This window comes from Sphaerodactylus townsendi, linkage group LG08, assembly GCF_021028975.2.
Source record: "Sphaerodactylus townsendi isolate TG3544 linkage group LG08, MPM_Stown_v2.3, whole genome shotgun sequence".
Taxonomy (NCBI): domain Eukaryota; kingdom Metazoa; phylum Chordata; class Lepidosauria; order Squamata; family Sphaerodactylidae; genus Sphaerodactylus; species Sphaerodactylus townsendi.
Window position 1 is genome coordinate 108,873,148 of NC_059432.1, and position 27,907 is coordinate 108,901,054.

General features: G+C 44.4%; 1 protein-coding gene across 1 annotated transcript; it reads right to left on the reverse strand.

Moving 5' to 3' along the window:
* Positions 1 to 106: 106 nt before the first annotated feature.
* On the reverse strand, positions 107 to 27,907 carry LOC125437761 (cytochrome P450 2J2-like). The gene is made up of 9 exons (XM_048505709.1): positions 27,664 to 27,907; positions 22,717 to 22,879; positions 20,527 to 20,676; positions 17,789 to 17,949; positions 15,545 to 15,721; positions 10,658 to 10,799; positions 8,172 to 8,359; positions 4,742 to 4,883; positions 107 to 1,445 (listed from the first exon to the last, which is right to left on the reverse strand). The coding sequence occupies exons 1-9, from the start codon at positions 27,823 to 27,825 to the stop codon at positions 1,258 to 1,260; spliced, it is 1,473 nt and encodes a 490-aa protein (XP_048361666.1). The 5' UTR covers positions 27,826 to 27,907; the 3' UTR covers positions 107 to 1,257.

Here is a 27,907-nt window from a genome sequence, read left to right on the forward strand (position 1 = left end):
TGCTGCGATGTTCTGCAATTCTCAGTTTAAGACAACGCAAAGTTTTTCCAATATAAATCATATCACATGGGCATATGATGATATATATGCAATGAGTCGTGTTGCAATTTGAAAATTGTCTCAAGGTCCACCTCTGTCCTATTGAAGGTAAGTTAATAACTTTAGATTGTCATGCAAGTCCACAATTTTTACAATTTCCACAGCTATTGTGGCCAATCAAAATTGGTTTTTACAGATTTACATTTAGCAATGAAAATAATTTTATTGACAGAAAATCAGAAGAGATACATTATGGATAGGAACTTTGTTTATTCTGAAAAGAGTGCAACCCCCCCCAGTAAAACTACTTCAGCCCCTCCCCAGAATCCCAATGAACAATTAATGGTTTCTTATGTTGGTAAAGCAGTGCACTTCACACAAACCCAAGTAAATGTCTGAAGTTCTCAAGAGAAGGTTGTTCCATAGCAAGTGTGCTTAGGCAAAGCAGTGCAAATAAAGAAGCGTAAGTATGCATACAAGACACAGACAGGTGATTCCCTCAGATGCCAGGCCTCCCATTCCCACCTGGAACCACAGGACAAGACCAGACTGAGGCCCCTTCTGCACGTGCAGAATAACGCACTTTTAATCCACTTCACAATTGTTTGCAAGTGGATTTTGCTATTCCACACAGTAAAAGACAGCTGCAAAGTGCATTGAAAGTGCATTATTCTGCATGTACGGATGGGGCCAATCTGGCCTTGACAATCACATGTAAGGATCCACTTGAATACTTTAAGGATTACAACAGAACCAGGGAGCATACATTGAAAATGCTGGGGGGAAGACCTCCCATCCCCACCTGGGCACCGCATGACGAGACCTATCAGGTCTTGATAATCAGATATAAGAATCCACCTGAATATTCTAGAGATTACAACAAACAAATGTATGGATTCCAATCAAGTCCCTGTCCAGAAATGGAAGCAAGAAGACAGGTTTCCCAGGTATTATTCTCAGTGAAGCATCACTTTTGGCTGCATTTCTGCCCAGATGTATCAGATCATGCTGGAACTTTGCCAATCAGCTTTTAAGCTTGTAAAGTCTCATCTCTGTAACGCATTCAGGCGAGACAGCAATTCACTTTAATGACTGAGGAAGTGAGTACTACCCTCAAAATAGGGGAGAAATACTGAACAGAATGAGTTGAGGAGCCTTAGGCAAAAGGATTGAAGAAGAAATTTACACTTGCAAATGATTCACTCTAATCTGTGTAGTTTAAGAACTGCTGCGGGGAACAGCACAGATCTTATAAGGGCGGGGGACTACTGATAGCCCAACCAAAGGATCTGTGTCGAGCTCTTTCACTCCTTCTGGAAGTTGGAAAGTGAAAGCTCTGATCAAGCTGGTGAATAAGATGAAGAGCTCCATCCTCGCCAGCTGCTCTCCTGGACAGACACGGGCTCCTGAAACAGAAATAAGGGAAGTGAGTAATGTATTTCCATGTATTGTCTAAAATGTGTCCCCCAGGTGAACATCTAGCTTGGACTTTGGTGAGATAGTGTCAGTTGACAGTCCAAGACTTCCCTCCACCTCCAACAGAAGCTCAACAGCAACTTGAGTTCCTCCACACCAAACCACAAAGGATGGTCTCTGAGACAAGTCTCACAATGTGTACCAGATGGCTATGAAATCATGAATCAAAGGCTTTAAGTATTCAATCATTGTGCATGTAACAGCTGGGCCACAAGGATGGGGACTGGGGTGGAAAGTACCATCTCTTCTCTCAACCCTGCTGGGATTTTCAAGAGACAAGAGATGTTTACCAGTTCTTTGGGAGAAGAATTAGGACCAATAAAAGAAACATTTCTCTCACGCTGAACGCAGGATTGGTGTTTGGAATATGCTGCCACAGGAGGTGGTGATGGCTACTAACCCGATAGCTGTTGGGGATAGATTTATGGATAGGACGGCGGAAGGAGATGAGATGGTTATGGATAGATTTATGGGCTTGATGAGATGGTTGTAAAGAAAGGGGCTTGGATAGATTTATGGAGGAGTTGATCTATGCCTACCAATCTTGATCCTCCTTGATCTGAGATTGCAAATGTCTTAGCAGAACAAGGGGCTCGGGAGCAGCAGCAACAGCAGAAGGCCATTGCTTTCACATCCTGCCTGTGAGCTCCCAAAGGCACCTGGTGGGCCACTGCGAGTAGCAGAGCACTGGACTAGATGGGCTCTGGTCTGATTCAGCAGGCTTGTTCTTATGTTCTCATGTTCTTATGTCTGCTGCGTTAATTTTTTTTTACTTTGTTAAATAAGTTTATTGTACTTCCATTGTGATTTTTTGTAAGCTGTCTAGGACAGTGGTGGCGAAGCCAATTGGCCATGCTGGAAGGGGCTGATGGGAATTGTAGTCCATAACATCTGGAGTGCCAAAGGTTCACCACCATGGGTTTAGGATATAGATTATAGAATTGTGGAATGGAAATATTTTCATATAAACAAATAAATAGCACCCAGCCAATGGACAAGGGGTGGACAAGGGGACAAGGACAGGGGTGAACCGGTGGACATTGTCTACTTGGATTTCCAAAGTATGTTTTCGACAAAAGTTCCTCACCAGAGACTGTTGAGAAAACTCAGCAATGAAGGAATAAGAGGGGAAGTCCTCCCATGTGATTAAAAACTGATTGAGAAACAGGAAAACAAAAGAGTGGGTGTAAATGGGGAAGTTCCTGCCTAAATGGAGATGTCGGGAGTGGTGGTCCCCTAAAGGATCAGTGAATTGGGACCAGTGCTCTTTAACCTATTCATAAAATGACCTGGAAGTAGGTGGGGTAGCGGTGTGGCCAAAGTTTGGAAGACATTGATACCAAATTATGGGTAGGGCGTGAGAACCACAAAGGGATTGGCGTAAGAGCTCCGCGTTGAATCCTTTGATTAAATTAGGTGAGTGGGCTCTGGGGAAATGGTAAAATGTAGTTCAATGTAGCAAAATGTAAAAAGTGGATGCACATAAGGGGCAAAATCCAAACTCTACATTATTTTGTATTACACGCCAAGCAGGGTCAGTGCTATCAGTCACAGACCAGGAAAGGGATTTAGGTGTCTCAGTTGGGATATAAAGTTCCATGGGGAATAAGCTCAACTCAATGTACATGGCAGCTGTAAAAAAAAGGCAAACTCTATGCTGGGGATCATTAGAAAAGGAAATTGATAATAAAACTGCAAAGATTGTCATGCCTGTTCTTATATAAAGCAGTGGTGCAACCGCAGACTGGAGTACCTCGTCGTGTCCAGTTCTGGCTTCACCGTGATCTCAAAAAAGTGATATTGGGAGGGAGATAGAAAAAGTGCAGAGAAGGGCAACAAGGATGATTTCACGAGGGACTGGAGCATCTTCCTATGAGGAGAGGCTGCAGCGCTTTTGGGAACTCTTTAGTTTGGAGAGGAGGCGCTGAGGGGGGGATAAGGATTTCTGAAGTTCCTTATAAAATTATGCATGTGGGGTAGAAAAATGCTGACAGAGAAATGTTTCTCTCTTCTCTACAAATACTAGAACCAGGGGCAATTCCCTTTGAAAATGCTGGGGAAGAAGAATTAGACTCAATAAAAGGGAAACACTTCTTCACGCTAACGCAGTGGATTGGTGTTTCTGGAAAATATGCTGCCACAGGAGGTGGTGGATGGCCACCAACCTGGATAGCTTTAAAAGGGGCTTCTGGGAGCCAGATTGATGGAGGAGAGAAGCTTCCATTTATGGCTACCAATCTGAACTCTTTGATCTGAGATTGCAAAATGCCTTTAACAGACCAGGGTGATCGGAGCAACAGCCACAGAAGGCCATTGCGTCTATGCTCACATCCCACTAATGTGAGTCTCCCAAAGCGCACCTGGTGGGCCACTTCGCGAGTAGCATGAGGAGAGCTGGGACTCAGGATGGACTTCTTGGTCTGATCCAGCTGGTTTGTTCTTATGTTCTTATGTTCCCATGACAAGGGAGAGAGGCTTGGGCGTAGCTGGATAAGCTTCCCAACAGCACAGCCTACTCATCTACTCTGAAAGTAATTCAAGTCTCTTTTTTCCAAAGCTGTAACATCCACAATGCTGCTTTGACTGCCATGGAAGAGGAGGTTTAATCGGGAGGAGCCATGGCTCTATGGGAATTGGCATGCTTTATATGCAGAAAGGCCCACATTCTATTCCTCCACTCATTACTTAAGCATCTCAGGTAACAGAGTTGGACTTCTGCCTCAGATCTTGCAGCGCTGTGCAGAACACCCAGTAGTCAGAGTGGGCACTGCAAGTAGGGTTGCCAACTGCAAGTTTGGCAATTGCCTGGAACATTGGGGTGCAGATTAGGCAGGGGGGACTCAGGGTGGTGTAATGCCATAGACTCCACCCTCCAAACCATCCATTTTCTCCAGGGGAATAGATCTCTGTCCTCTGGAGAGGAGTTGTAATTCTGGGAGCTCCCCAGGCCTCCCCTGGAAATTGGCAACCTTAACTGGTCCAATGTCCCCATCTCCTTGCTCAATATGAGAGCGCTACAATATTGTGCAAAACTATGTCCTCATGACATCCAAGCTATGATTAAAAGGTTTCACCTTTGCATTGTCATACTAAAAGACTGCATATTTGGCCCAAGGGCTTTATCATTTTTTGATTCTAAAGAACATTCTCTTCAGGAAGCAACGGTTCGTGAGTTTAGCCCTTCTAAAAACCCTAGAAACAACGATCAACCACGTTCTGCATTTACCTGCACCAAATGGAAGAAAGGCTTCTTTTTCCACAAAAGTTCCATCCTTGTCCAAAAAATGTTTTGGGTTGAATGCCTCAGGTGTCTCCCATTGCTTAGGGTCAAGAAGAACTGAGCTTAGATCTGGAATAATCGTGGCATCCTGGATGAGTAAAATTTTTGTTTTAGGATGCATAGAGTGAACGATTTTATTTTTACTTGTTTTAGGATGCATAGAGTGCATAGGATGTTGTTTTAGGATGCATAGAGTGAAAGATTTTATTTTTACTTGTTGTTTGCATAGAGTGAATAGATCTTACATAGCCGATATTTTCAGGATGCGACTGGCCTTCCCCATTTACCTTAAGCCCCCCCGCGCTTACCTCTGCTCAAGTTGGGTGCTGGGTCCATAGACTGCAATCTCCCACAATTGTTGCTTTTAGCGACACATGAGGCGCCTGTGTCAGCCCCTCTGCAGAATGGTGGTTACGCCGTCAAACTCGCTTCTTTCACAGTGTGTGCAAGCGGTATCCCCTGGCGCTTGTGCCAAGAATAACGGCGCTACTTTGATTTTCAGACCGGCCGTGGGGACGCCTGAGATCAGCTTGCACTATTTTCGCGTGTGGCAGAAGGGAAACTCTATAGGAGTGAAAAAGGCCATTGACTTTTCAGTCCGTTATCCCTACCCAATACTACATATTATTGCACAGTTTTCTAGGGTATTAGTCAGTGACTGATACCTGGTGGGAGACCGAGCCATGATGTCATCTCTGAATGGAGCCTGGAACTGGTCATGGCACTCTAGGGCCCTTTCCCACAGAGTCAAAATAAATCATTGTAAGGAAGGAAATACGTTTTGTCTGCAGAATTTTGCACAGTTTTTAGCTGAAAACATTTTGCAAACTTTGTATTCAGCCTCAAAACATTATATTTGAATCCTCTAGGTTGGCAATCTTTTTTCCCCCTAAATGTTTTAAAAACATTTCATTCTTGCCTGTGTAGAGAAACAGAAGTCATTTTATTTCTACCACCTGAATTTGCAGCTCCATGCCCTACTTTCAACTCTGCTAGTTTCGATTTCCGGCCATCCACCTTTTTTTGCTGCTTCGGAGAGAAATGGCTGTCCCCCATTTTCGGAAGTTTCCTAGGGACATTTTGTCATCTGGCATTGCAGCGTGCCGCCATTGCGGTTCAGTAATAAATTCATTATTGCTGGCCTATTATGCTAACATGCTGTTTTTCTTTTTCTTTTATTTTGTATGCTGTGGATTCAATGTGACTCTGGGCCTTTTCCCACTTACATTAAGCCCCGCACTACTCTCCTCAAGTAGCACGGGGTCCCCCGGCACTTTCCACTACAGGGGGCAGCTGACAACGCAACGCGCTGCGCTCGACAAGCCAGCGTTGTCAGCATTCCCCTCAGCACGCTGGCCATGCCTGGTGCTCTTTGTAAATGGCGTAACGCCTTTTGATATTGCTACGCCATTGGGGTGCACTAGGGGATGCTACATTCAAGTGAGAATGACGCAGAAATGACGCGCACTGAGAGCAGCGTGCGGCATAGGGAGAGTCATGGTAAGTGGGGAAACGCCCATAGATTTGATGTGAGAATTGGCAAGGCTTCAGAGATTGAGTCTCTGTAGCACTGAAGCCATACATGCATGATCCCCCCCCCAAAGAACAGTTTGATCTGAAACATTTTCTTTTTTTACTGGTTATGTGGACAAACCTCACAGGAAGTTAAATGTTTTAAATATTTTGGGTGGAAATGCTACCAGGGTTTCAGTGGAAACTGTATGGTTTTATACAGATTTTGGTGAATCCTACAATAGTGTGAAATTAGTAAGTCAGATTTATTTACGGTCTTTGACCAAAGCAATTACAATACAATTTAAATAGTGTGAAATTATTTCTAGGTTCATCCCCAGAATGATCCTAGAGCAATGGTCGCTTATTTTTAACCCCTCTGGCCTAATGCATGGCAGCAGGGGGTCATGGTGGGGGAGGGTGGCCGCCAGTGGTGGGATCCAAAAATGTTAGTAACAGGTTCTCCTAAGTGGTGGGTGGGATTCAAAACAGGCATGGTAAGCGCCAATGGGGCTGGGCGGGCAGATTCGACAGGGCAGTGGCCATTGGAGCATTCCGGGGCAGGGCATGTAATAATTCTCTGTTACTGTAAAAAACTCTTAGGCCAGCATACTTAAAAACCTCCGGGAATATTCACACTGGCAAAATTCTGCAATTTGGCATGGGGTGGAGCGTTCGATGCGCATGTGGCGACCTCCAGGGTCAGAAGGACGAAGCGTGGGTGGGAAAAACTAGGAGGACAGCAGGGCAATGGCCAATGACGAGGTAAGTAAAGAGGATGGGGATACGGCGTTCCGGCGGTGCTGCGCAGCGCCGCTACGAGGCTGCGCTGTTCACTCCAAAACACCACTGGCGGGTGTTTTGAGGATGGCCTGGCTCAGCCACAGGGAAGGAGGCCAGGTCGGCTGCTGCATTTCAGCAATGCATACCAATGCGGAAAATGGTAGCCTGAGGGCGGCGTTTTTTGCCCTCCGGCCGTTTTGTATCGCGGAAGGGCCTTACTGCGGGAAAGTCTTCCTAATTTCCAGCTGGTAAATCTTTCTGTCCATGAATTTTATTTATTTATTTATTTATTAAATTTATGCTCTCACCATAGCAAGTCCTATCGCCTACTGCCAACAGAAACAACTACTCTCCTCTAATTGACTGCCTGTCAAATACTTAATACTTTCTAAATACTTAACCTTTTGTTTTCTAGTGGGGAATCAAAAGAAGAGGTTAATTTCTCTTTAAACAAGGAACTTTACCATATTTCTAAGACATGTTTTTTAAAACAGTCCAACAGGGAGAAGGACCCCGTTTTCTACCTTCGCTAACCAGCCACATAGGAAACAACATGGACTCTTTATGGATTTTGGACTCCTAATTAGAATTTCTAACGGAAAAGTGGACCCACTATTAGTAACCCTCTTGACAATAACACACAAAATAATTAGTAACCCACTCTTTGGAACTGGTGAGAACTCTGCTGGATCCTAACCTCTGGTAAGCGGGTCACTTGCATGTTATGAGGTAAGGGGCATGCAAAGGCTCAAGGATTTTGCCCCTGGCTCCATTTTTCCTAGCTACACCTCTGCTATCATTGCTTCATTATTACAGCATTTATACAAGAAAAGCTTTAAAAGAAATATATGCTAAATACAGGAATGCTTTGGGTAGTCATCTAATCACTGGATAAATTTTTGAATAAAATCAGGAAGCACTGCCACAAATAAGCCAGCCCAGATGGAACTAGCTAAATCAGGAGTTTACAATAATCCCTGTATTATTTGATATCATTTCTGGAAAAAGGGTCAACTTTGTGATATGTCTTATACAGACTACTCTTAGGATCCCAGAGTGCAACTATAAGGACTTTCTGTACCTTTGGAATGAGAAAACCAAGCATGTTTACATCCTTTGTAGATCGTCTGGGGAGCCCAACAAGTAAGATATATTGGGAACGCTGGATCTCATGAATTACAGCATTGGTGTAGTTGAGTTTCTTCCGATCTTGGTAGGTGAATGATTGAGAGGAACCCAAAACCTCTTCAATCTCTTTGTAGACTTTCTCTGAGGAAAACAGTAAAAAAAAAAATCTGTATTCTGGACATAGCATTTGCCTCTACTAAGTTAATGAGCCCGTGAAACTTTTTCATATTACAAATTCAAGAAACTGGAATATATATTGAGGGGTAGGCTTGGGACAACATCCCAAAACACAAAGGCCCTTTCCGCACAGGCAGAAAGGGCTTCCTGCAATCAGCCTCTCTGCATCAAGCCTCGTCTCTCTCCCACTCACTTCGTCATTTTGCTTAGTTGGATCTGCTGAGACCTCACCACGCTGCCCCTCCCACCTCCAGGGGTCGGAGGACAGCGAGGGAAGGTCTCAGCAGTCCAGTAGAGCGACGCAGGCGGCGATGATGATGTGGGAGAGGGACGGGTCGAAACAGCTCCTCCTGGCGGTGCTCGCCTACTGGGCACTGGAACGCTGCTGTTTTCAAAACCTCCCTCCAGGAGGGAGGTTTTGGAGGCAACCCCATCTTGGGGAGGGGGGGGGGAAGAGCCAGGTTGGTGCTGCTGCATTTTAGCAGCACCGGGCCTGCCCTTGGGATCGCTTTGCCGCCCCTAGGCTTCATAAATGGTCTGGGGTATGGAAAGGGCCAAAGAGAGACTTACTTGGTTCATGAAATAAACACATAAAAGAAACGACAAATGAAGAAACTAGAATCATTGTTACCAACATTGGTCCTTGTGCAAGTGAGGCACATGGAGAGTTTCTTCTGCATGTTTAAAATTAGAATGTGAGTTCTAGAGCAAAGGGCTCATTTGTTGTAAAGACACTTTTTAAAATGAAACACAGTGGGAAAGTGAAAGGAGGGAAGGGAGACAGATACTTAAACAACAAGTAACTATTTTCAAACTAACTTCAAGAGAAAGAAAAGAACTAAAATGGTGCCTGTTTGATAGCTCCCCGTCCCTGGCTCCTGTCAATATTACTGCGGACGGGGTAACCATCACTTTCCTCCTCCCATCTTCTGCAGCTACTGAGGTGGTCCTACACAGCACTTAATGCCAAAGTCAGGAGCCTGTGTGTTGTCCAAGGCCCTGGCACACTGTGCCTTGGTGCTGCAGGTGTAATCTTCACCAGGAAAAGCTGGGGTGTGTGGGCCATCCCTCCTTCCTGACTCACTCTGGAGGCCTTCTCCAGGAGTTTCACCATTGCCACCATGTTGGCTACCACTCCCTGGCTGAGCAGCCCAGCAGCAGATTGAGCAACTAAAGAGGCTTTCAGCTCTTTCCTTGGGCTGGCAGGAGCTTCCTGCAATGATGTAGGCAAGGCATGTGTCCAGGTCGCTGGCCTGCCTGGCATCTGAGGCAGAATGCCTGAGGGGTGGCCTTGCTGAGGAAGGTGGTAAGTGGGAAGAAATGAGTCATTTGGGCGGGAGAGAAGCCCAACCAAGTTCCCTGAAGTCCGGGTGTTCAGCTGCTGAAGCTTGTCAGGACTTCAGACAATTCATGCCCTCTAGTTCAAAGCATATGCAGATATTCTTTTTGGGCCATCTTTGACTTTTAAGCTCAATATTTTAAACTTATGCATTCAAATATTTCCTCTTTCCTTGGCAGAGTGCTAAATGTTCTTTTTCCTCATGTCTATATGTTACGTAGATAAATGAAATGAAACATGTTAACTCCCGTGGCATACTTTATTTGTTGGTTCATTTAATACTATTGTATCTTGCCTTAATTTCAGATGGCTCAGAATAGCAGCATAATTTACCCTTTGCCCATTTTCCCTTGGGTGAAAGAAAGTGACTGGTGCAAGATCACCCAGTGAGATTTAAGGTCATCCAACTAGTAAAGATTTGAACTTGGGTTCAATTCTACATTCCAGGTTGACCCTCTGATCTCATTACATGACTCAGATCTAACTTTTCTCAGATGGAAATCAAACTTTTAAATGGTGTTTCTGAGTCATTTACTGTACAGTCCCCCTCTTCGGAGGCATCATGGTGGTGCCATCCCCAATTGCCACTCTTACCTGCCCATTACCTGAAGGCTTTGAGTAAGTGGCTGCCCATCTTGCTAAATTTTTTATCATTTTACCCTTTTCCAATGAAAGTTACTTAGCATATTCCATTTTTTTGAGTGTCAGGTTATTCACACAACACTATCCTCTGCAGGCATACTCAAAAGTGAATACTATGGTATTCATTGGTCCTTCCAGTTAGGAAGGAATGAGATAGTACTGTTAATTTCCTACTTGAGGAAAACTTAAAATGAATTGGATTAAATATTTACTAAACATAAGACTTCCCTGTGGACATAAGAGTATCCTTCACTAAAGGCAACGTGGAAGTCTCTTTTTACCTTGGATGTCTGGGTGATTTGCCATGAGGAGCAAAGCCCATCGCAATGTCAAGGTTGTAGTTTCTGATCCTGCGATGAACATGTCAAAAATACTATGAATCAGATTGTCTTCATTGTAAGTAGAGTTGGGGTCATTCTTGCTCTGTTGTTGACAGTTAAAAAGTGAGATATTATTTTCAACAAATTTAAGCATTTTGATTCCTAAAAGTTTTCATGGGATGTGGGTTCTTTCTTACAAAATTGTCCTGAGTGAAATATCTAATCTAGCTGCAAACCATACCCAAAAGTCACATTCTACTCAGAAACCTCCCAAGAGCTTCCATGATTCTTGACCCATGGGTCTTGGGGAAAAATTTTGGAGTCAGCCAAAGTAAGTCACCCCAGAAAAAAAAGACTGAGTAGCAATGCTGTTAATCCAAATCAAATATATTCTTATGAAATAAAATCTTTTTAAAATATAAAGTATACATCCATCAATGAACAAAATATTCACCATTTATGGCACATTCCATTTCTTAACCATGCAAGACCTAATGTGGTTCTTTGGTTTCAGGAGGTCCCTTTTTAAAGTTTCAATTTCCATACATTAAAAGTCTCAAAAAAATAGTCAATGTGTATACAAATTCTGTCAGTGATCCAGCCTTGTTGTGGACAGCTTCTCATTCTTTTCAGGCATTTTAAAAATGCATCACAAATCGGCTTGAGGGTAAATCTCTCTAGAAAAAACTCATTTGCCTATTATCCCATTAACATACTAACTTCATTCGATTCTATTCATTCATTCATTCATTCATTCATTCATCATTCATTTATTCATTCATTCATTCATTCATTCATTCATTCTATTCATTCATTTATGGATTTTTTATACCAGCCTCTAACCCCCTGAGGGCTCTGGGCGGTAGCACAACACATTGTGATTCCAAGCATACAGTGATGGAGTATAAACAAAACCCCATTGAATTAAAATTTAAGTTTAAAAGTTTAAATATTTAAAACACAGTGGTGATTCAGTAAAAATGGCATCAGCAATACGCCAAATTAAACCCTCCCAAGAAGGGGAAACAAAACAGTAACAGAAAGTGGGTCCCCTAGATGACAGGGGGACTCTGAAACCGGAGGAATAGAATAGAAGCAAGCACCTTTTGATCAGCAGCTGGCATTCTCCAAAAGCCCAGTGGGAAATTTCAACTTCAGTCTTACAGGCCCCGAATCCCCAAATCACCAAGATCCCAAGCAGAGGCCCAGGAGAGCTGGAGGGAGAGTGTTCCACTAGGCAGGAGCCATAGCAAAAAAGGCCCCTTGGCCCAAAGTGCGGAGCGCTTTTAGACGATCATTGAGGGCCAGGAATCACTTAGTATATTTGGCTCTCTGCTGCCAATGCAGAGGCTGAGTAGGGACATATCGGGTAATGCAGTCCTTTAAGATATGAGGGCTCCAGGTCCGAAATGTAAGCCCTTTAAAGGTCAATACCCACACCTTGGAAGATGATTCAGAACTCAACTGGGGAGCCAGTGCAGTTTCGCTGCGCAGCACAGGTTAAGGATGTGATCACGGTAAGTGCCCCTTGTGAGCAGGCGGTATTGTCGCGATGCTGGACCCAGCTTCAGTTTCCTGGATCAAACGCAGAAGGGAAGGCCCACGTAGGAGCGAAGGCCAATAGTCTAACCGCGTCCTGGAGGAGGTGACTGCTGCGCTGTATCAATCTGCAGTGGCCAGGATCTCATGGGTAGAGGAAGGAGCTTAGTCAGCCGTAAATGCTCGACGACGGTATAGTGGGAAGAATTTAACCCTGGTTTATAGTGGGCCTACACCTGGGTCTCCTCATTGAAAGAGACATAATCCAGGTGTAACTTCCAGGCTGCGGTAATGAGAGGAAGCGTTGAGTTTCAATGAGACCCTCCTACCACACCGTTACTGGGGCAAAATTCCCCAACCTCCCCCCCCCACGGCTCAAGGTCGCTTTCAAAGAATCCTCCGCCTTCGATGGGTCGCCAGTTTTGCAACTTGCTCTGCTGCAACCAACAACAGCAAACTACCTCCAAACAATGCTGTAGGAGTTCAAGAGGGATGGCTGCATGGCTCCCTCCATCAATCAGTTTATGAGGCTGAGTGTCTATCAGCGATACCAATGGATGGCAGATCAGCCCAAAGCTCCGTACCAGCTGGAACAAGGGGTCGCATGTAGATGCTTAAACAGCGATGAGGATAACAACGCTTCCCCGGGGCACTCCACAATAAAGCTGGCACCTCTCCGGGAGGTTAGGTCCCTGCACCACACTTGGCTGACTTCCGGTCTGGAGGAACGAGACAATCCATTGGAAGGACACAGTGCCCCGTGACTCCAGAAGCGGCCAGGCGGTGGGGCCAAAAAAGGCTCAAGCATGGTCGCACTATATCAAACGCTTTCGCTTGCTCAGGATCTTAATAGAACCAGCAGCACTGATCAGCCTCGGTCAAGCTTTACGCATAATGGAGCGGTCTGTGACAGCAAGCAACGAGAACCATCTCGGCCTCCATGCCTGTGCACGGAAGCTGGACTGAAGGGATCGAAGCCGGCATGGGCCATCCAGGGAAAACCTGAAGTTGCCTCCAACAGCGCACTCTCTCTACCAATTTTCCTTCCAGAAATGAAAGATCTGCATCGGGCGGCAATGTAATTGGCCAGATCTCCTGGACTCTAAATCGATGATCTTTAAAGAGTGGGCGGACTATTGCCTCCTCTAACTCCAATTCGGAAAGTCTCCCTTGCTCAGGAGAGTAATTTGATGATGTTCAAGTCAGGTGGGGTTGTAAATCCTCCCGGCAAGTTTTAATAAACCAGGAGGGGCACGGATCCAGAGGACAGGTAGTAGGTCTAACAGCAGCCAGGGCCCTGTCAATCCGCGAAGCACATCAGGAGAGCCATACATCAGATCATAGTGTGCCAGTCAAACAAGGGCCTGAAGACGCGCAAGGAGCCTCCATAGTTCGCTAATTTGGCGGTAGACAACATGGCAGGAAGGTCTTGGCGTGAGAGATTGGATTTTATCCGAGAAAGCTTCCATAAATGCCTCTACAGCCACAGCCAATTGGGAATTTCCAAGGAACCTCTGATAGGAAAGATGGCCCAAAAGACTGAATCACACAAAACAATTATGCTGGGTGAGAGCTAGCAGACGAGAGAGAGAGAAAGAGAAGAAAGCCCTCTTCGCTTCCTTCATTGCCATCTCATAGGCTTTCATAAACGTCCTATAAGATGTTCAGCTTCATTAGCTTCACAATACCAAATTTCTCCATACCGGTCATGACATCGCCATGCGCTCTGCTTTCATGGCGTAAAGGAGCTCTCGCAGTATACCGCCAGAGCCCATTCCATTGAGAGCGGGAACGCAGAGGCCTCCAAGGAGCAACAACCTCGATGGCATCGGAGAGCCGGGAATTCCAGTCTGCCACCTGCTCATCAAGTGTAAGCCGGTAGGGTTCCAGGAATCCCGCAGAGCATTCAGGAAACCAGTTGGATCCATAAGTCTCAGCGGGCGGACATAAATCAGCCCGTCGCCTAGACAGGGGCAGTGTGGCAAGTCCATCTGAATCTTCAGGACATAGTGGTCGGACCATGGCACTCTGTCAACAGAGAATATGACCAGATCGCGAGACCCTCACCCAAAGACTTCAACGCATTAGCTGCGGGTGGTGGACTGGCCTTCTTCTGCTGAGTGGTGCCAGAATTTATCAAAGAGAGGCCTAGTGTCACACATGGCGGGATGAAAACCAGGTCCAATCGCTGCCACTGTACATGGAGGGCGGTGTCGACATACGGATGCTGTTGAAGTCCCCTAAGCATTTCAACAAGTCTGGGAAACCACAATGCCTCAGTCTGCCACCGTAGCACTCTTTCAGTAGCCGTGGCAGGTCATTCCCTAGGTGCGCTAGGTGACCGCGTACACCAAAAGGCAACTGCCAACCCTTCTGAGGCCAACCACTCTAGGCCAACACACTCTATGCCAGTGATCTCCTGACAGGGACAACCCCTAAAGTGGAATCGACCACGGATGAACATTGCCACCCCGGCCACCCCGCCCTTGCGTAGGTTCAAGATCTCCCTGGTGGAGACACAGCTAAACCTGGTGGAAAGGACTCCTCGCCTAAGCCAATGGTTCTTCACGCACTCCAGGTTTCGCATGATACAATACAGGGTCCATCTGCTGAGCTCCTAGAAAGTCAGTGGAGAACAGCGGTCTTATTATTGATGGACCTGGTGTTTTATCAACAATTCAGAGACTCTAAGCAGAGTATTTCTGGAACCCAACCAACCCGTTTCTTTGCTTTCTGATAGGACGGAGGACATTTTCTGAAGGTGGACGAAAGCATACCTACATCTCATTCTGCTGCTCTCTAATCATATGGTCAGCCTCTTACCATCATACTTCTACCCCCCTCCCATCAACACTGGGATTCTCTAGCCCCAAAGTATGGTGCCCCCCCAGTATCCCCTATCCTCATCCCCCCCTGCATCCACACATAGTCTTTAAATACCCCTAGGCGGTGGGGGCCAACACGCCACCAACTCGTGTTTGCTACTCTGGCTAAAGCTAAAATCAAACTATCTTACAAATTGGTACAAATCCAAACTCAATCACATCTTCTTCTTTGTTTTAGATTGCTTCGAAATCTTGGCTACATACTTGGAAAATGATGCCTCTTCATTTCCACCAACACTACAAAACACCTGTATGATGCAAATGGGCTAAAATTTCTCAGCTACACAGGAGATCTCCATTCAATCTTTTATACCCAGAATGAATGCATCAAAATAGGGATTCAGATTTCCAAGAACACAGTTTGCATTTATTGTTTTCCTTTTTATTGAGTGTACCTGTATTCATTTAGAAGGTGGATACTTACTTTCTTCATCTGTAATAAATACAAATCAATGAAATCCTGTGGCTCATAGGCAGTGTGATTCTTCTTATGTTTTTGTATCTCCTGTCTTGCAAATGAAAGCACAGTCTCTGCACATGATAAGGTCTTGTTTAGAGGCCCTGGAAGATGTTTCATGAGCCATGGGAAAAGTTCAAAGAGCTAAGGAAGAATAAAAGCAAACTTCTATAAGTACCATAAGAGGACTCATTCTGTAAAGGGTCACAGTGCAGTGGCAGAATATGGCAAACCACCTCTGAATGTCTCTTGTCTTGAAAACCCTAGAACAGTGGTGGCGAACCTATGGCACTCCAGATGTTCATGAACTACAATTCCCATCAGAACATCTTTATCATATACTCCAGAGATATGGTGAACTTGGCTACTCCCAATTTCAATAATTGGCCATGCTGGCAGGGGCTGATGGGAATTGTAGTCCATGAACATCGGAAGTGCCATAGGTTTGCCACCATGGCCCTAGAAAGTCACCAGAAGTCAGCTGTGATTTAATGACAAAAAAGGTTATAATATTGTGCATCAGGAAAGAATGATGATGAACTGACTCCTCAGATCCATCTGTGGAATATGCTGACAGCTGTAGATATTTCCCACTTTCCCTCCTTCCCAGGACAGTTTATATCTCTTATTCAGAACTTACATTAAGTAATAGCCATTTGTTTGGGAGTCTGAAGTGGAAGGGAGATGGAGTGATACATCCTCCATCTGTTAATATATTCAAAATCTGAGGTGCTCAGTATATTAGTTTTTTAAAAATACCAACAGGTAATGGGCCCACATGAACTGGTTATGGAACCAATACTAACAGGTCATGATGCCAGTTTATTATAAATTCAATCAGTTCTGCAGTACCTACAGAGTTAAATTTGTCCCCAATGATCTCTCAGTGATAGAGCCTGACGGTCTGCAATGTACATGTCAAAGAAAATGACTGAAGTTATTGAGCTGTGTGTATGTGCTTAAACTGTTGTAGTGAATGGCTAGCTCATAAATAACTAATGTGATACTGAAACTGGAAATCTTATTGTCAAACAATTTTTCATAATAAAGAAACAGATTGAATTTCATTCTAGAGGCCCTATGATAAATCTGCTTATGGACACTTTAACCCCATAAACTATAACTATAAACACTTTCATCCCATAAACTATGAAAATCAAACACACTAAGAGAAACAGGTATCTCTGCCCTGGAATGCCCCAGCAGCCAACTTACTCAACCCAATAGTATGGTGTAAATTGATGTTCTCATTGGGATTCTCAGGCAGTTGATTTGTTTAAAAAAAAGTCCCTTCTTAACCATGCTGCCTGAAACCCCATTGGAGTCATCCAGATATGCTGCTGCAGCACCATCTATGATTAGAACCTGGTGTGTTTCTCTTAGATGTTCAGGGACCACAATTCCCATCAGCTCTTCTGCTTAGCATGTGGGCCACTTGGCAAAGCTTGGTAGGGGCCGATGGGGAATTGTAGTTCCTGAACATCTGGAGAGCCACAGGTTCCCTACCCCTGATCTATGACCACCACTCTACCACACACCCCTTTGGATTAGACTGCCCATGTCAAAACAATGCATTATCAAAATGCACTTAGAAAAAGTACCTCTGTAACTGTGGAGAGCACTTATGTGTTTGTGTGGGGAAAACAGCGGTTTTAGATTCTGAAACATATGTAGAACAAAGTTGTCACAAACATATACACACTCTGGTTGCCAAGCTCAAGATGAGGTCTGGAGATCTCCTAGAATTGCAATTCATCTCCAGACCATGTACATCTGTTCAGCTGGCGAAAATAGCTGCTTTGGAAGGTGGATGATATGGCATTATACCCCAAATGAGATCTTTCCCTAAATTCTGCACTTTCCATGCTCCACCCCAAAATCTCCAGGCTAAGCATGGCCTATGTGAACAAAACGAGATATAGATTTACACATGCTGTACCAGCTAGTCACTCTGAAAGAGTCACATAACTAAAGAGTGTTCAGCCAGCAGACGTACAATGTAAAAAATGTTGCTTAAATCCAATTCTTCTGCTGTTCATCAAATTGAATGTCTTGTCATCCTGGCAGAACTCATTCAAATAATAAAGTTTCAATCAATCAATACATGAAATTTCTCTGTATTCCTAGTCAAGTGATTATCTTAAAGCTGGAAGGAAAGGAAATCTAGAGCATACCAGTCAGACCTAATAAAAAAGAAAAAAGATGACTTACAACTTGAGAGAAGCTGCCCAGAAATGATAATATGTAGTCAGTGGCTTCCACCAACTTAAGGAATTGTTTATCTTCAGCAGAAAACCGGCATCCAAAAGCCACAGCACAGATCACATTGGAGACTGAATTTCTGAGGGGGATTGATGGGTCAAATGGATGCCCTAAAAATAAAGTAAGTTGCAAATTTTTTTTCCAACTGACAATACCCAGGATGGATTTCATAACGGAGAGGTAGGTAGCAGAAAGTGACATCTTTAAACTCTTAACAGTGGTTTATCTATTAGAAAACATTTTAATTATTTACTTCTAATCTTATCCAAACACAGTGCCAATCTTTACTGAGCTAGGTCGCTTCCGAAAAGACATCCAGACATCCAAGATCTTTACTTCTTCTGTAAGGCCTTTGGAAACAGTGATTTTTGAACAACACAAAGATTTTTGTACTTTTGAGCCATCCTTCCAGTGAAGATAGTTTCAGAGAGTAGTCATGTTGCTCTGAAGAAAAGAGCTAGATTTGAGTCCAGTAACTCTTTAAAGAGAAACCATACCGATGGAGTGAGATTTGGCTCTTGAATTCTTATACTGATAAGTTGATTGATCTCTAAGGTGTTACTGAAATCCGATCTGTTTCCAGTGAAATATCTGGACAAAATATTCTCACAGGTTGTTTCCAGATGATTTTGTTTCCACTGCTAATTTTTAAATTATGTTTGAACTAGGAGTGATGGTCTGGGTGTACTCAGCATTAGGCATGACCCTGCCAAAAATTCTGTTTTAATTTAGTTATGGCACTGCAACAAAAGGCATAATTTCCAGAATCCCAAATTTTTGGGATAACTATTATCATTTTTGAAGTCATTTTCTACCATTTTCAGGTTGTAGGAATATTGGGTTCAGGTACACACTGCCCCTATCTGAAGGCCAGTTCATTGCCATGGTTTTGAATGGCCAGTAGACCTGGAGTCCAGTGTCTAGACAAGAGGTCTACTCCCATGTTTTCGATGGGTGTTTTTACTGGCATCCAGAGTCTTGACTCCATGTTTCATGCCTTTGAAAATAATAGTGGTAGGTCCGGTTTCTGGAGACTGATTCCAATATTTTGGAAGGCCATTTTTAAGCAACCTTAACAATTCTGGAGTGTTGTAGGTCACTTAGCTCATTGGGTCCCATCTATCTGAAGTAGTGCCTGAGCCCTGCTCTGAGCACTGAGGTAAAGTGTGATGGTCCTGATGGTCCATTTACCTGCTGAAGGAGTACATGGAAGGGCTTTCTCTGTGGCTGTCCTCAGTCTATTGAACAGCCCCCCATGGAAATTCGCCAGATGTCAACCCTTTATGGGTTGCTGCATCTGGTGAAGACTTTTCTGTTCACTCTGGCTTTCTGCCTTTGACCCCCTCAATGGCCCCTCTGGTGGTTGCCAGTCTAGGGTTTGGGACATTATGTGGGTGGGCACTTTAAGGGTTTTTTAAAGATTGTTTGATACAAGGATGGTTTTATTATTGCTTTTAATGTTGTAAGCAACCCTGAGAGCTCTGTATAGGGTGGGGGATGGATTCAATTGATAAATAAGTAAATTGCCAAAAGGAGATGAAACAGTATATTTCTGACATTTCAGCTTGGCATTATTCAACTGCAAACCCATATTTGGAACACAGGGTTTTGGTCCCAAAGTGAAAATTTGCTCAATACCTCAGGTATTCAACAGCTGCAGCCAACCCTCTTGTGTATTACTGAGTGCAAATTTTATCACTGTATCCCAAACATGTTGCATGGCTGGAAAAAGGACAGAAGAGGCCATCAGCATGAATAAGCAGTTGGGGCACCTTCTTTCAAGCAAAAATCTACAGAGCCCATGAAGGAAAATATTAAGCTAAGTTATACAAGGCTATGGCAAATTGTTTTCATTCCGTGCTTTGCTATCACTCCCTTCTTTGCAGTTTTATATAATGGTTAGAGTGTCTGATGTAAAATGGGACAGACTTCCATTCAAATTAACGGGTGCCTTGAGCCAGCCACAATTTCCTAGGGTATCAGAAGAACAGGAGAGGTGCATGCTTTCCATTCTGATTTTCTTAGAGAAACGCCTCTCTTCACTCTCAGGCCCCTTCTGCACATGCAAAATAATGTGCTTTGAAACCACTTTCAGAACTGTTTGCAAGTAGATTTTGCTATTCCACACAGCTTCAAAGAGCACTGAAAGGAGTTTGAAAGTGCATTATTCTGCATGTGTGGAATGAGCCTCACATACTGGAAATAAAGGAAACAAATACAGAGCATCTTTCTCTGTAATTGAACCTAGGACACACAAATCAGAAAGCCATTCTGCTACAGTCACAATTTTCCTTCCTGCTTTTGTAAAGATTAGAGCCTTGGGATTTGTTATAAATGATATACATGAAAGTGAAATAGAAATGAAAGTGAAATAGAAAGATATCAATGAAATATAAATGAAAGTGAAATTGAAATTGAAATATAAATGAAAGCCACAAGAGAAGCGGTTGTTTGGAAGCCGTGCAAGTGTCGTTAACAGTGTTTCTAACTCCCAAAATAGGAAAATACATCTAGGATTATTATGGTTGTTGCTGAAAATGTGGGAGAAGGGATGCCAGGCAATCCCATGTGTTGCTTGCTGGCACCTCAAAGGCTACTGGGAAAACATTGGGGAAAATGGGGTTGGGGTGCCAATGTTGGTAGACTCCTGCAAGTGTAGACCAACCCAATTCCTTCATATCACATACCCTTTGCATTTGCAAAAGTCTGAAGCAGCTGATGGGCCTCCTCTTCTATTTGGTGCTCCACGCCTTTCTTCCCTACTCCCAGTTTCCGCAAGGCAACTATCGCAAACTTCCTCTGTTGCTCCCAGGTGGGGCCATTTGACAGTACAATACCTAAGACCATGAAAAATCAATGAGAAATCGGGACTCAAACAAATTACTATTTTAAAAAAAGTATTGGTTTTTAGCCTGAAAAACAAGAAGCTGATGGTTTATATATAGCTGCATGGTGGAAAGCTACCTCCTCTTTAAAAATGGTGGAATTGCACATTTTTGCACCATCAAGTCCTAGCTGACTCGTGGCAACCCTGTAAGGTTTTCAAAGAAACCAGATCAAAGGAAGCCACTCAAAAGAACTATCGGAATATCAGCACAGATTCCATCTGAAAATGTATTGCAATGAATTGTATCGGGGTTAAAGGTTGCTGTGCATACTTGACGACAATGGCCATTGAGAAGGATGTATTAATCAAAGCTGCAGAAGTTCTTTGTGGGTGGTGTGGATCTCTGGTCACATAATAATGTGCATCTCCAGGCGGTCATCAAAGTATATGCATATTATCCTATGCTGATTATATGCGCGACTCCAAAATCCACAGAAGGACTATATCGCACTGCACCTATTGTTAGGTCGCGATTGATTCCCTCCACATATGAAACTGTGGAAAATTCTTCAGATTCCGGAAAGTGATAACAAAGTCACATTGGACACACAGTGCATTACAGTGGCTACCTTTAGTTGTATCTCTTGACTTTGGTTTTCACGAGTTTTGGTTTTACTTTACCACTTTTTCTTTGGGCAAAATTTGTATCTCTAGCTTTTCGCTCCAATTGCCTCGGTTTTCGTCCTCAAACCCAGAAAAAAAAAGCCTTTAGCGGTCTGGGTGAAAATTAAGTCCATGAAAACTGAAACCTACAAAACGTCCACGAAACCAATTCCAAATAAGCAGAACTTCACTCTGCCTGCTACAGCTGAACTGCGTTCCCCTCTCAAACCCCAGCCAGGCCGAGATAGAGGGGAGCTTCTCATTTCGAAAGGCAGTGACATCAGGGGGTGTCACTGCCCAAATAAGGAGCTCCCTTTGCTTCAGGCTGGGCTTCCTCAAACCCCAGCCAGCTGAGAGGCAGAGGGAGTTCCTTATTTGGGCAGTGACATCAGGGGTGTCACTGCCCAAATAAAGAACTCCCTCTGCCTCTCCGCTGGCTGGGGTTTCAGAAAGCCGATTAATCCCTTCGAGGCACTTTTTGGAGTGCCTCCAACAGATTAATTGGATTGACATTGATTCCTATGGGAAATGGTGCCTCGGTTTTCGTCGATTTCGGTTTTCGTCAATTTCTTTCGGATGAATTATCGATGAAAACCGAGGGACCACTGTATGTTAAAGACTCAGCTCACTTCATTGAAAATATTAGCAATCTCCATCTCGACACTAGCGACAGACTTATCAGCTTCGATGTTGTCTCACTGTTCACCAAAGTTCCTGTGAAAGACACACTCGCACTCATCGTCTGGATTTTTCCAGAACCAAAGCACAATAGCTTAAGAGCACAATCCAGATCGCAGTGAGACAAAGGCATGGCACGGCACCAGAGGCGTAGCAAGGGGGGAAAGTGCCCGGTGGACCAGTGCGTCCTCTGCCCATGTCCCACCCTGGGAACACCCCCACCCTGCTCCGGAAAACCCCATTCATGCCCCTGAAATGCTAACCCACACCCCCACAGGGGTGTGCACCCAGTGCCTCGCACACACGCCCACCCCCTTGGAGCCTCTGCATGGCACTGCTTCCAAAGGGCTTCCAGTCTGCAGTTTCAAGCTGGACCGAGCAAGATATGGCCAACATCAAATGGACCAAGCTCCTTCTGAGCTCCACATGGAGATTGGAGGCAGAGCGAGCGAACTGGCCCCACTCCTGAACTCCATGTGTTGACTGTGAAGTTCATGTAAACAAGTAACAACCAGTTATGTGCTAGTGCCGAAGGACAAAGCTAATAAATACTGGACAATTCCCGTTTCTAATTTTCACCATACTGAGAGATCTAAAAGTGGCCGCAACACTCAGAAGCTTCCTCTGCTCTCTCTTGTGTCTTGTTCCTGCACGAAGGATGATGACAATCTTTTGCTTTCCCAAGTTTGTACTCTCCTAAACAACTTACCCATTTCCTTTCCTATGACTTTCAGGAAAGGGGTCACTGGTCGATCAGCAAAGCCTTCTGAATGGTTTATCAGCGCTTCTTTCACTGCTTCATATCCAGACAGCCCAACTATAGGTATAGGTCCCAGCCATAGCATCAAAACATTTCCATATTGTTTTGCAAGCTGCCGTTTGCATTGAAAGAGGGAAAAAATTAATTCAGCAATTTTTTTTTACTGTAAGGTGTGCCCTTGTCTTTCCCTCTTCAGCTCCTGGCAACATGCCACACTCTTGTCTGCCTAGATCCTTTCTCTCGGATTCCTGACTTTCCCCACACTGTCTCTACTTCCTTTCATTGGGGCATTTGCAGTATTCCTTTATAGGCTCCTTGTGATGAATGCCCTTATAAGGCATTCAGTTTCCAGGTTGAGGGTCTGCCCTGAAGGGGTTAAGCCCTGGCCAGCCCTGATTGGCTAGAGGGAAATGGCTAGAATATAAAAAGAGTCAGCCAGAGTGCTGAGGGTTCTTTTTGGTTCTCTTTTGAATCTGTGTGCCTTAGGGTACGTTTTGGCAGAGTGAGCAGATCAAGCAGAGATCTGTCACTGCTGTTGGTCTGACAGGAGTCAGACAGTGTACTCTGTATGCTGAGGAAGCTTATCAGAGACATCAGGAAGCCCTGAGTCTGGTGGAGAGTGACCTGCCACTCAGGTGTTTTGAGGGAAAACCTCTAACCAGATGAAAGTCTGTCCTCCACAGTACAACACCAGTCTTAAGAGGCCCAGTCCAGTGGCAGTTTGGCCAGTTTGGATGGTGGGAGAGGGAGGCTTGCGTGCCAGAATCCCACTGGGTATAGACTGGGGTGTGTTGTTTTTGTGTGGTTAGGTACAGAAAGACTAGTGTCTGACAGAAGAGGAAGTGTGAACCTCTGAAGTAACATCTATTCTGAAGTGACACCTGCGTGTGTCTATGAATATTTGAAACTGAAGTGCCAACAACATCTCTGAAACCATTAAGCTCTTTAAACCAAAAAGCGTTTGAAACCAACAAGCTTTAAAATCCTCTCAAGTTACCTGAGAAGCCTACATTTAAGCCAGTAATAAACTTTTCAAGTTTTGTTCAAGTTACAACCATTCCAGTTTATTTTGTCTGTCTGTGTGTCCCAAGAAAGAGTGGTGTCCATTTATCAGCTTATGGGCTACAGAACAGTTTATATTTTGGGTGGCAGCGAACTTTGAATATTTTTGTTTTTTTATTAAGGGAGATCCCTCCAGCTAGAGAGGAACCAGTTTCCTGAGGAAATATCTCCCTGGGGCTTGGCACTTTGAAATAGGTGTCAGGGAAAGGGGAATTCCTTTTTTCTCTCCTTCTCCTTTGCCCCTGTTTGTGCTTGTGTAAACCTTGGTGACATCAGGGTGGCTGGCGAGTTTGGGACAAATGATCGCCTCAGACTTGGGCCGGGCCCTGAGTTGTCACACTCCTCTTATTAGTCAACCCTGTCTGGTGTCCAAGTCAAGTCCTTGAAAAATCTATATTTACTGAAAATTACTTGAAAAATCTATATTACTTATTTATGTAATACATGGGCCCATGTAAGTGACCATGCAGCCAGTTGTGGCCGTGCTGCCATGCTGCTCCCAGAGAGGATACCTAGTGGTGGGGGGAGGTTTGCAAAGAGAAGAAGTCCCTCCACCACCACTGAAAAGCTCTATGGGCCTCTATTGACTTATGCTGCCTTTTCAGGGACTTCAGTTACTAACTTTTGCTGGTGTAAAGTGGTGAATGGCTGGAAGGGAGCCACCTAAAATCCATGCCCACCAGCCATGCCCCCAGGCCACTCCTGCTGAACCAATAATGGCAGCCGAGACTCAGGATGCTGCTGCAGCAACCTGAACTGCTTCCCACCAATGGGGAGGGTGGGGATGGCCGCTCACCGGTGGTGGTTTCACCCCTCTGCCAGGTAAGCACACTGTTTTTGTGGAGCTGCCCTAGAGGGTGAGCAAAAGAAGTGTTTCTCTTTTGGAATCAGCAGCATTACAGCTACTAAAGCACGTTGGTCGAAAACAAAGTGAAAATATGTGAAGACAATAAAAGATGTTTCTGTGCTGAGTTAAGTGATAACTGCTAAAATATGATAGTATCCTAACCTGTCAATTCCTCCAAATGAGAAATGTTCTCATTTACTCTGCTGAGATCCAGCCCTTCCCCAAACTCCACCCTGCACAGCCCTCACCCCTACATCTCTAGAATAATTTCCCAACCTGGGAGTGACAGTTGTGCAAAGTCATCAGTATGCATCTCTGATGAACAGCTGATTGTGCAGGTGAGGATTAAAACTAAGACTCCTGCACCACCTGTACCTTTTCTTATTCTAGCTTTCTCAACACCAGCAGAGTGTTTTACAGAAAGTTTCCCCCTTCCTTGTTTGGAAGACCTTATGATCCAAAGCTGACTGACAGAGGTACTCCCTGCTAGAGCATGATACATCTGCACTGTATTATTCCACTGAAAGCTGCTCATGCCTGGTTAATGGAACAGAAGGGAGAGAAGATAAATAGGAGATTGGGTAACTACACAGGACTTGGATTAAGGCCCAGTGTTTGGTGACATGGAGAAATAAAGACCATTTCAACTTGATTGCATGCTCAAAGGAAGCTGACTCGGAATCAGATTAAAATGCTCAAAGGAAGCTGACTCGGAATCAGATTAAAAACATCACAGTTAAGTGCTTGGAGAAGAGGCGAAGCTACCAGAGGATGGGAGGGCACGATGCACCGGGCACATGCCTTCAGGGGGCGCCAAAACCGAAAATATATTCTAAAACTTTTTTGTGTGTTTTTACTTTGTCAGCTGGCAGGGAGCGCAATTTTTAGGCTAGCAGCACCAATATTTCAGGCTACCCTCAGACTACACTCCTAATTATACCAGCCAGGTTTGGTGAAGTTTGGTTCAGGGGATCCAAAGTTATGGACCCCCAAAAGGGTGCCCCATCCCCATTGTTCACAATGGAAGTTAATAACAGATGGGGCTACCCTTTTGAGGGTCCGTAACTTTGGACCCTTTGAACCAAACCTCACCAACCCTGCGTGATATCACCAAAGAGTCTCTTGCTGATGCCAGACAGGTTTGGTGAAGTTTGGTTCAGGCCATCCAAAGTTATGGACCCTCAAAGGGCAGCCCTATCTACTATTAACCATTTGGGGGTCCATAAATTTGGATCCCCTGAACCAAACTTCACCAAACCTGGCTGGTATCATCAGGAGACAGACACGCAGATTTTTCACCAGGTTTCATTTTCCTTGGAGAAAATGGGGAAGTAAATTTCCAAAACTAAATGGCGAAAAAAATGCAGATTTTTTTCTAAAGTAGCATTTTGATGAAAGATACGCTGATGCTGATGATAATTTCCATTTATTCCCAACCTTTATAATATTCTCAGGGAGGTTTACAATAAAAAGCATCATAAAATCCCATTTGAAGTTCTAAAACTTCTGCAAAGGTAGGCAGAATGTACAGAACACCTGAAGGCCACCTGCATCACAGTAGGAGGAATAAGCTGAACGTCATGGTGAAGAGGTTGGTCTTTGCCAGGCGCTGAAACTCCAGGAGGGTAGGTGCCCAGTGGAGGGTATTCCACAGTGCAGGGCCCACTGCTGAGAAAGCCTCCTGGGCTGCCTTCCCTCCCATCTCTTCTGAAGAGGGCAGGACAGCCAGGTAGGCCTCCCCCTCTGACCTCAGTGTCTGAGCAGAAATATATATTTCAAAAATCAAAATGAATCATGAGCAGAATATTTTTTTGGACACTCAGATTCTCCTCAGAATAAATCTAAGCATTACATGATGATGTAAGTTCATAGGCCATGATTTCTCAAGTTGTCACAGTTATGAACTGTAACCAGCTTGGACTCATTTGGACAGAGTGATGCACTTGCAGTAGTCCGTTATATCCACTTTTTCGTCACATGTGTTTTCCATTCACTTATGGATAGTCATTCATTATTCTGTGATCATGCAGGAAAGTTATATTTCAGTAGCTTTGAAGGACTGGTACTATTCCATCAGGTTGAATATACAGCTAAACGTCATTGACTATACAGCTACATGTCATGGAAACTTTTTTCTTTGCTTTCTAAAAGCCTTTCCCACACAAGTCATTTACAAAGTATCTCTGCCAAAACTGTGGGGTTTGGGGTGCTGTGTGGTTTCCAGGCTGTATGGTCATGTCCTAGCAGCATTCTCTCCTGACGTTTCGCCTGCATCTGTGGCTGGCATCTTCAGAAACATCAGGAGAGAATGCTGCTAGAACACGGCCATACGGCCCGGAAACCACACAGCACCCCAGGGATTCCGGCCGTGAAAGCCTTCGACAATACTCTGTGGGGTTTTTCTTTGCACCAAAACAGTGTGGTGTTTCAGATGTCGGACCAGGATCTGGGAAACCGAGGTTCCAATCCCCTCTCTGCCACGGAAACATACTAGGCAACATGTAACCAATCAGCACTCTCAACCCTGACAAGTATATGGATGGGCAGCAAAACCAGAGGCAGGATGCAGAGGCAGATAGTGGCAAACCACCTCTGAACATCTCTTGCCTTGAAAACACTATGGGGTTGCCCTAATTCAGCTGTGACTTGTCAGCAGGGGGAAGAAAAGAAGAACCAAAGCAGAAAACAGGGTGCTTCAGTGGAACTGATGATCTTTTAGTGTTCAGGTGAATGGTCAAGACAAGCGACCATCCATCCTTGCAAAGTGCCCGTCATGAAGCAACTACATAGCAAATATTTGTAGAAATCCTCTTGAGAGCTCAAAACATTTCTTTAAGTGAGTTCTGTGCAGGTGCAGACCTCCTATTTGAGGTTACACCGATGACTGCACAAAAAATGTCAGGAAATGGTGCAAACTTAATAAGAAAATGATTGAAAACAATTCTCACTTGTTTCACTACGTGGCTTAATTATTGGGAATTACATACCTTAATAAATGTATCTTTTTGAAGCTTGATCGCAAATCGCCACACATTTCCAATGATGGGTAGCCGAAGAGGCCCAGGAGGGTATGGCCTGTTTGACCAGAGTTGTTTCAGAGAGCGTAGAATCAGCAGACACACCAGGGAGGCAACCAACACTCCCAACATTTTCCTTGCTTCTTGTCCTCTTTGTTGGTTTCTTTCACCCGGACAGGCTGAATGTTCTTCCTCTGGGGACTTTTCTTTCCTT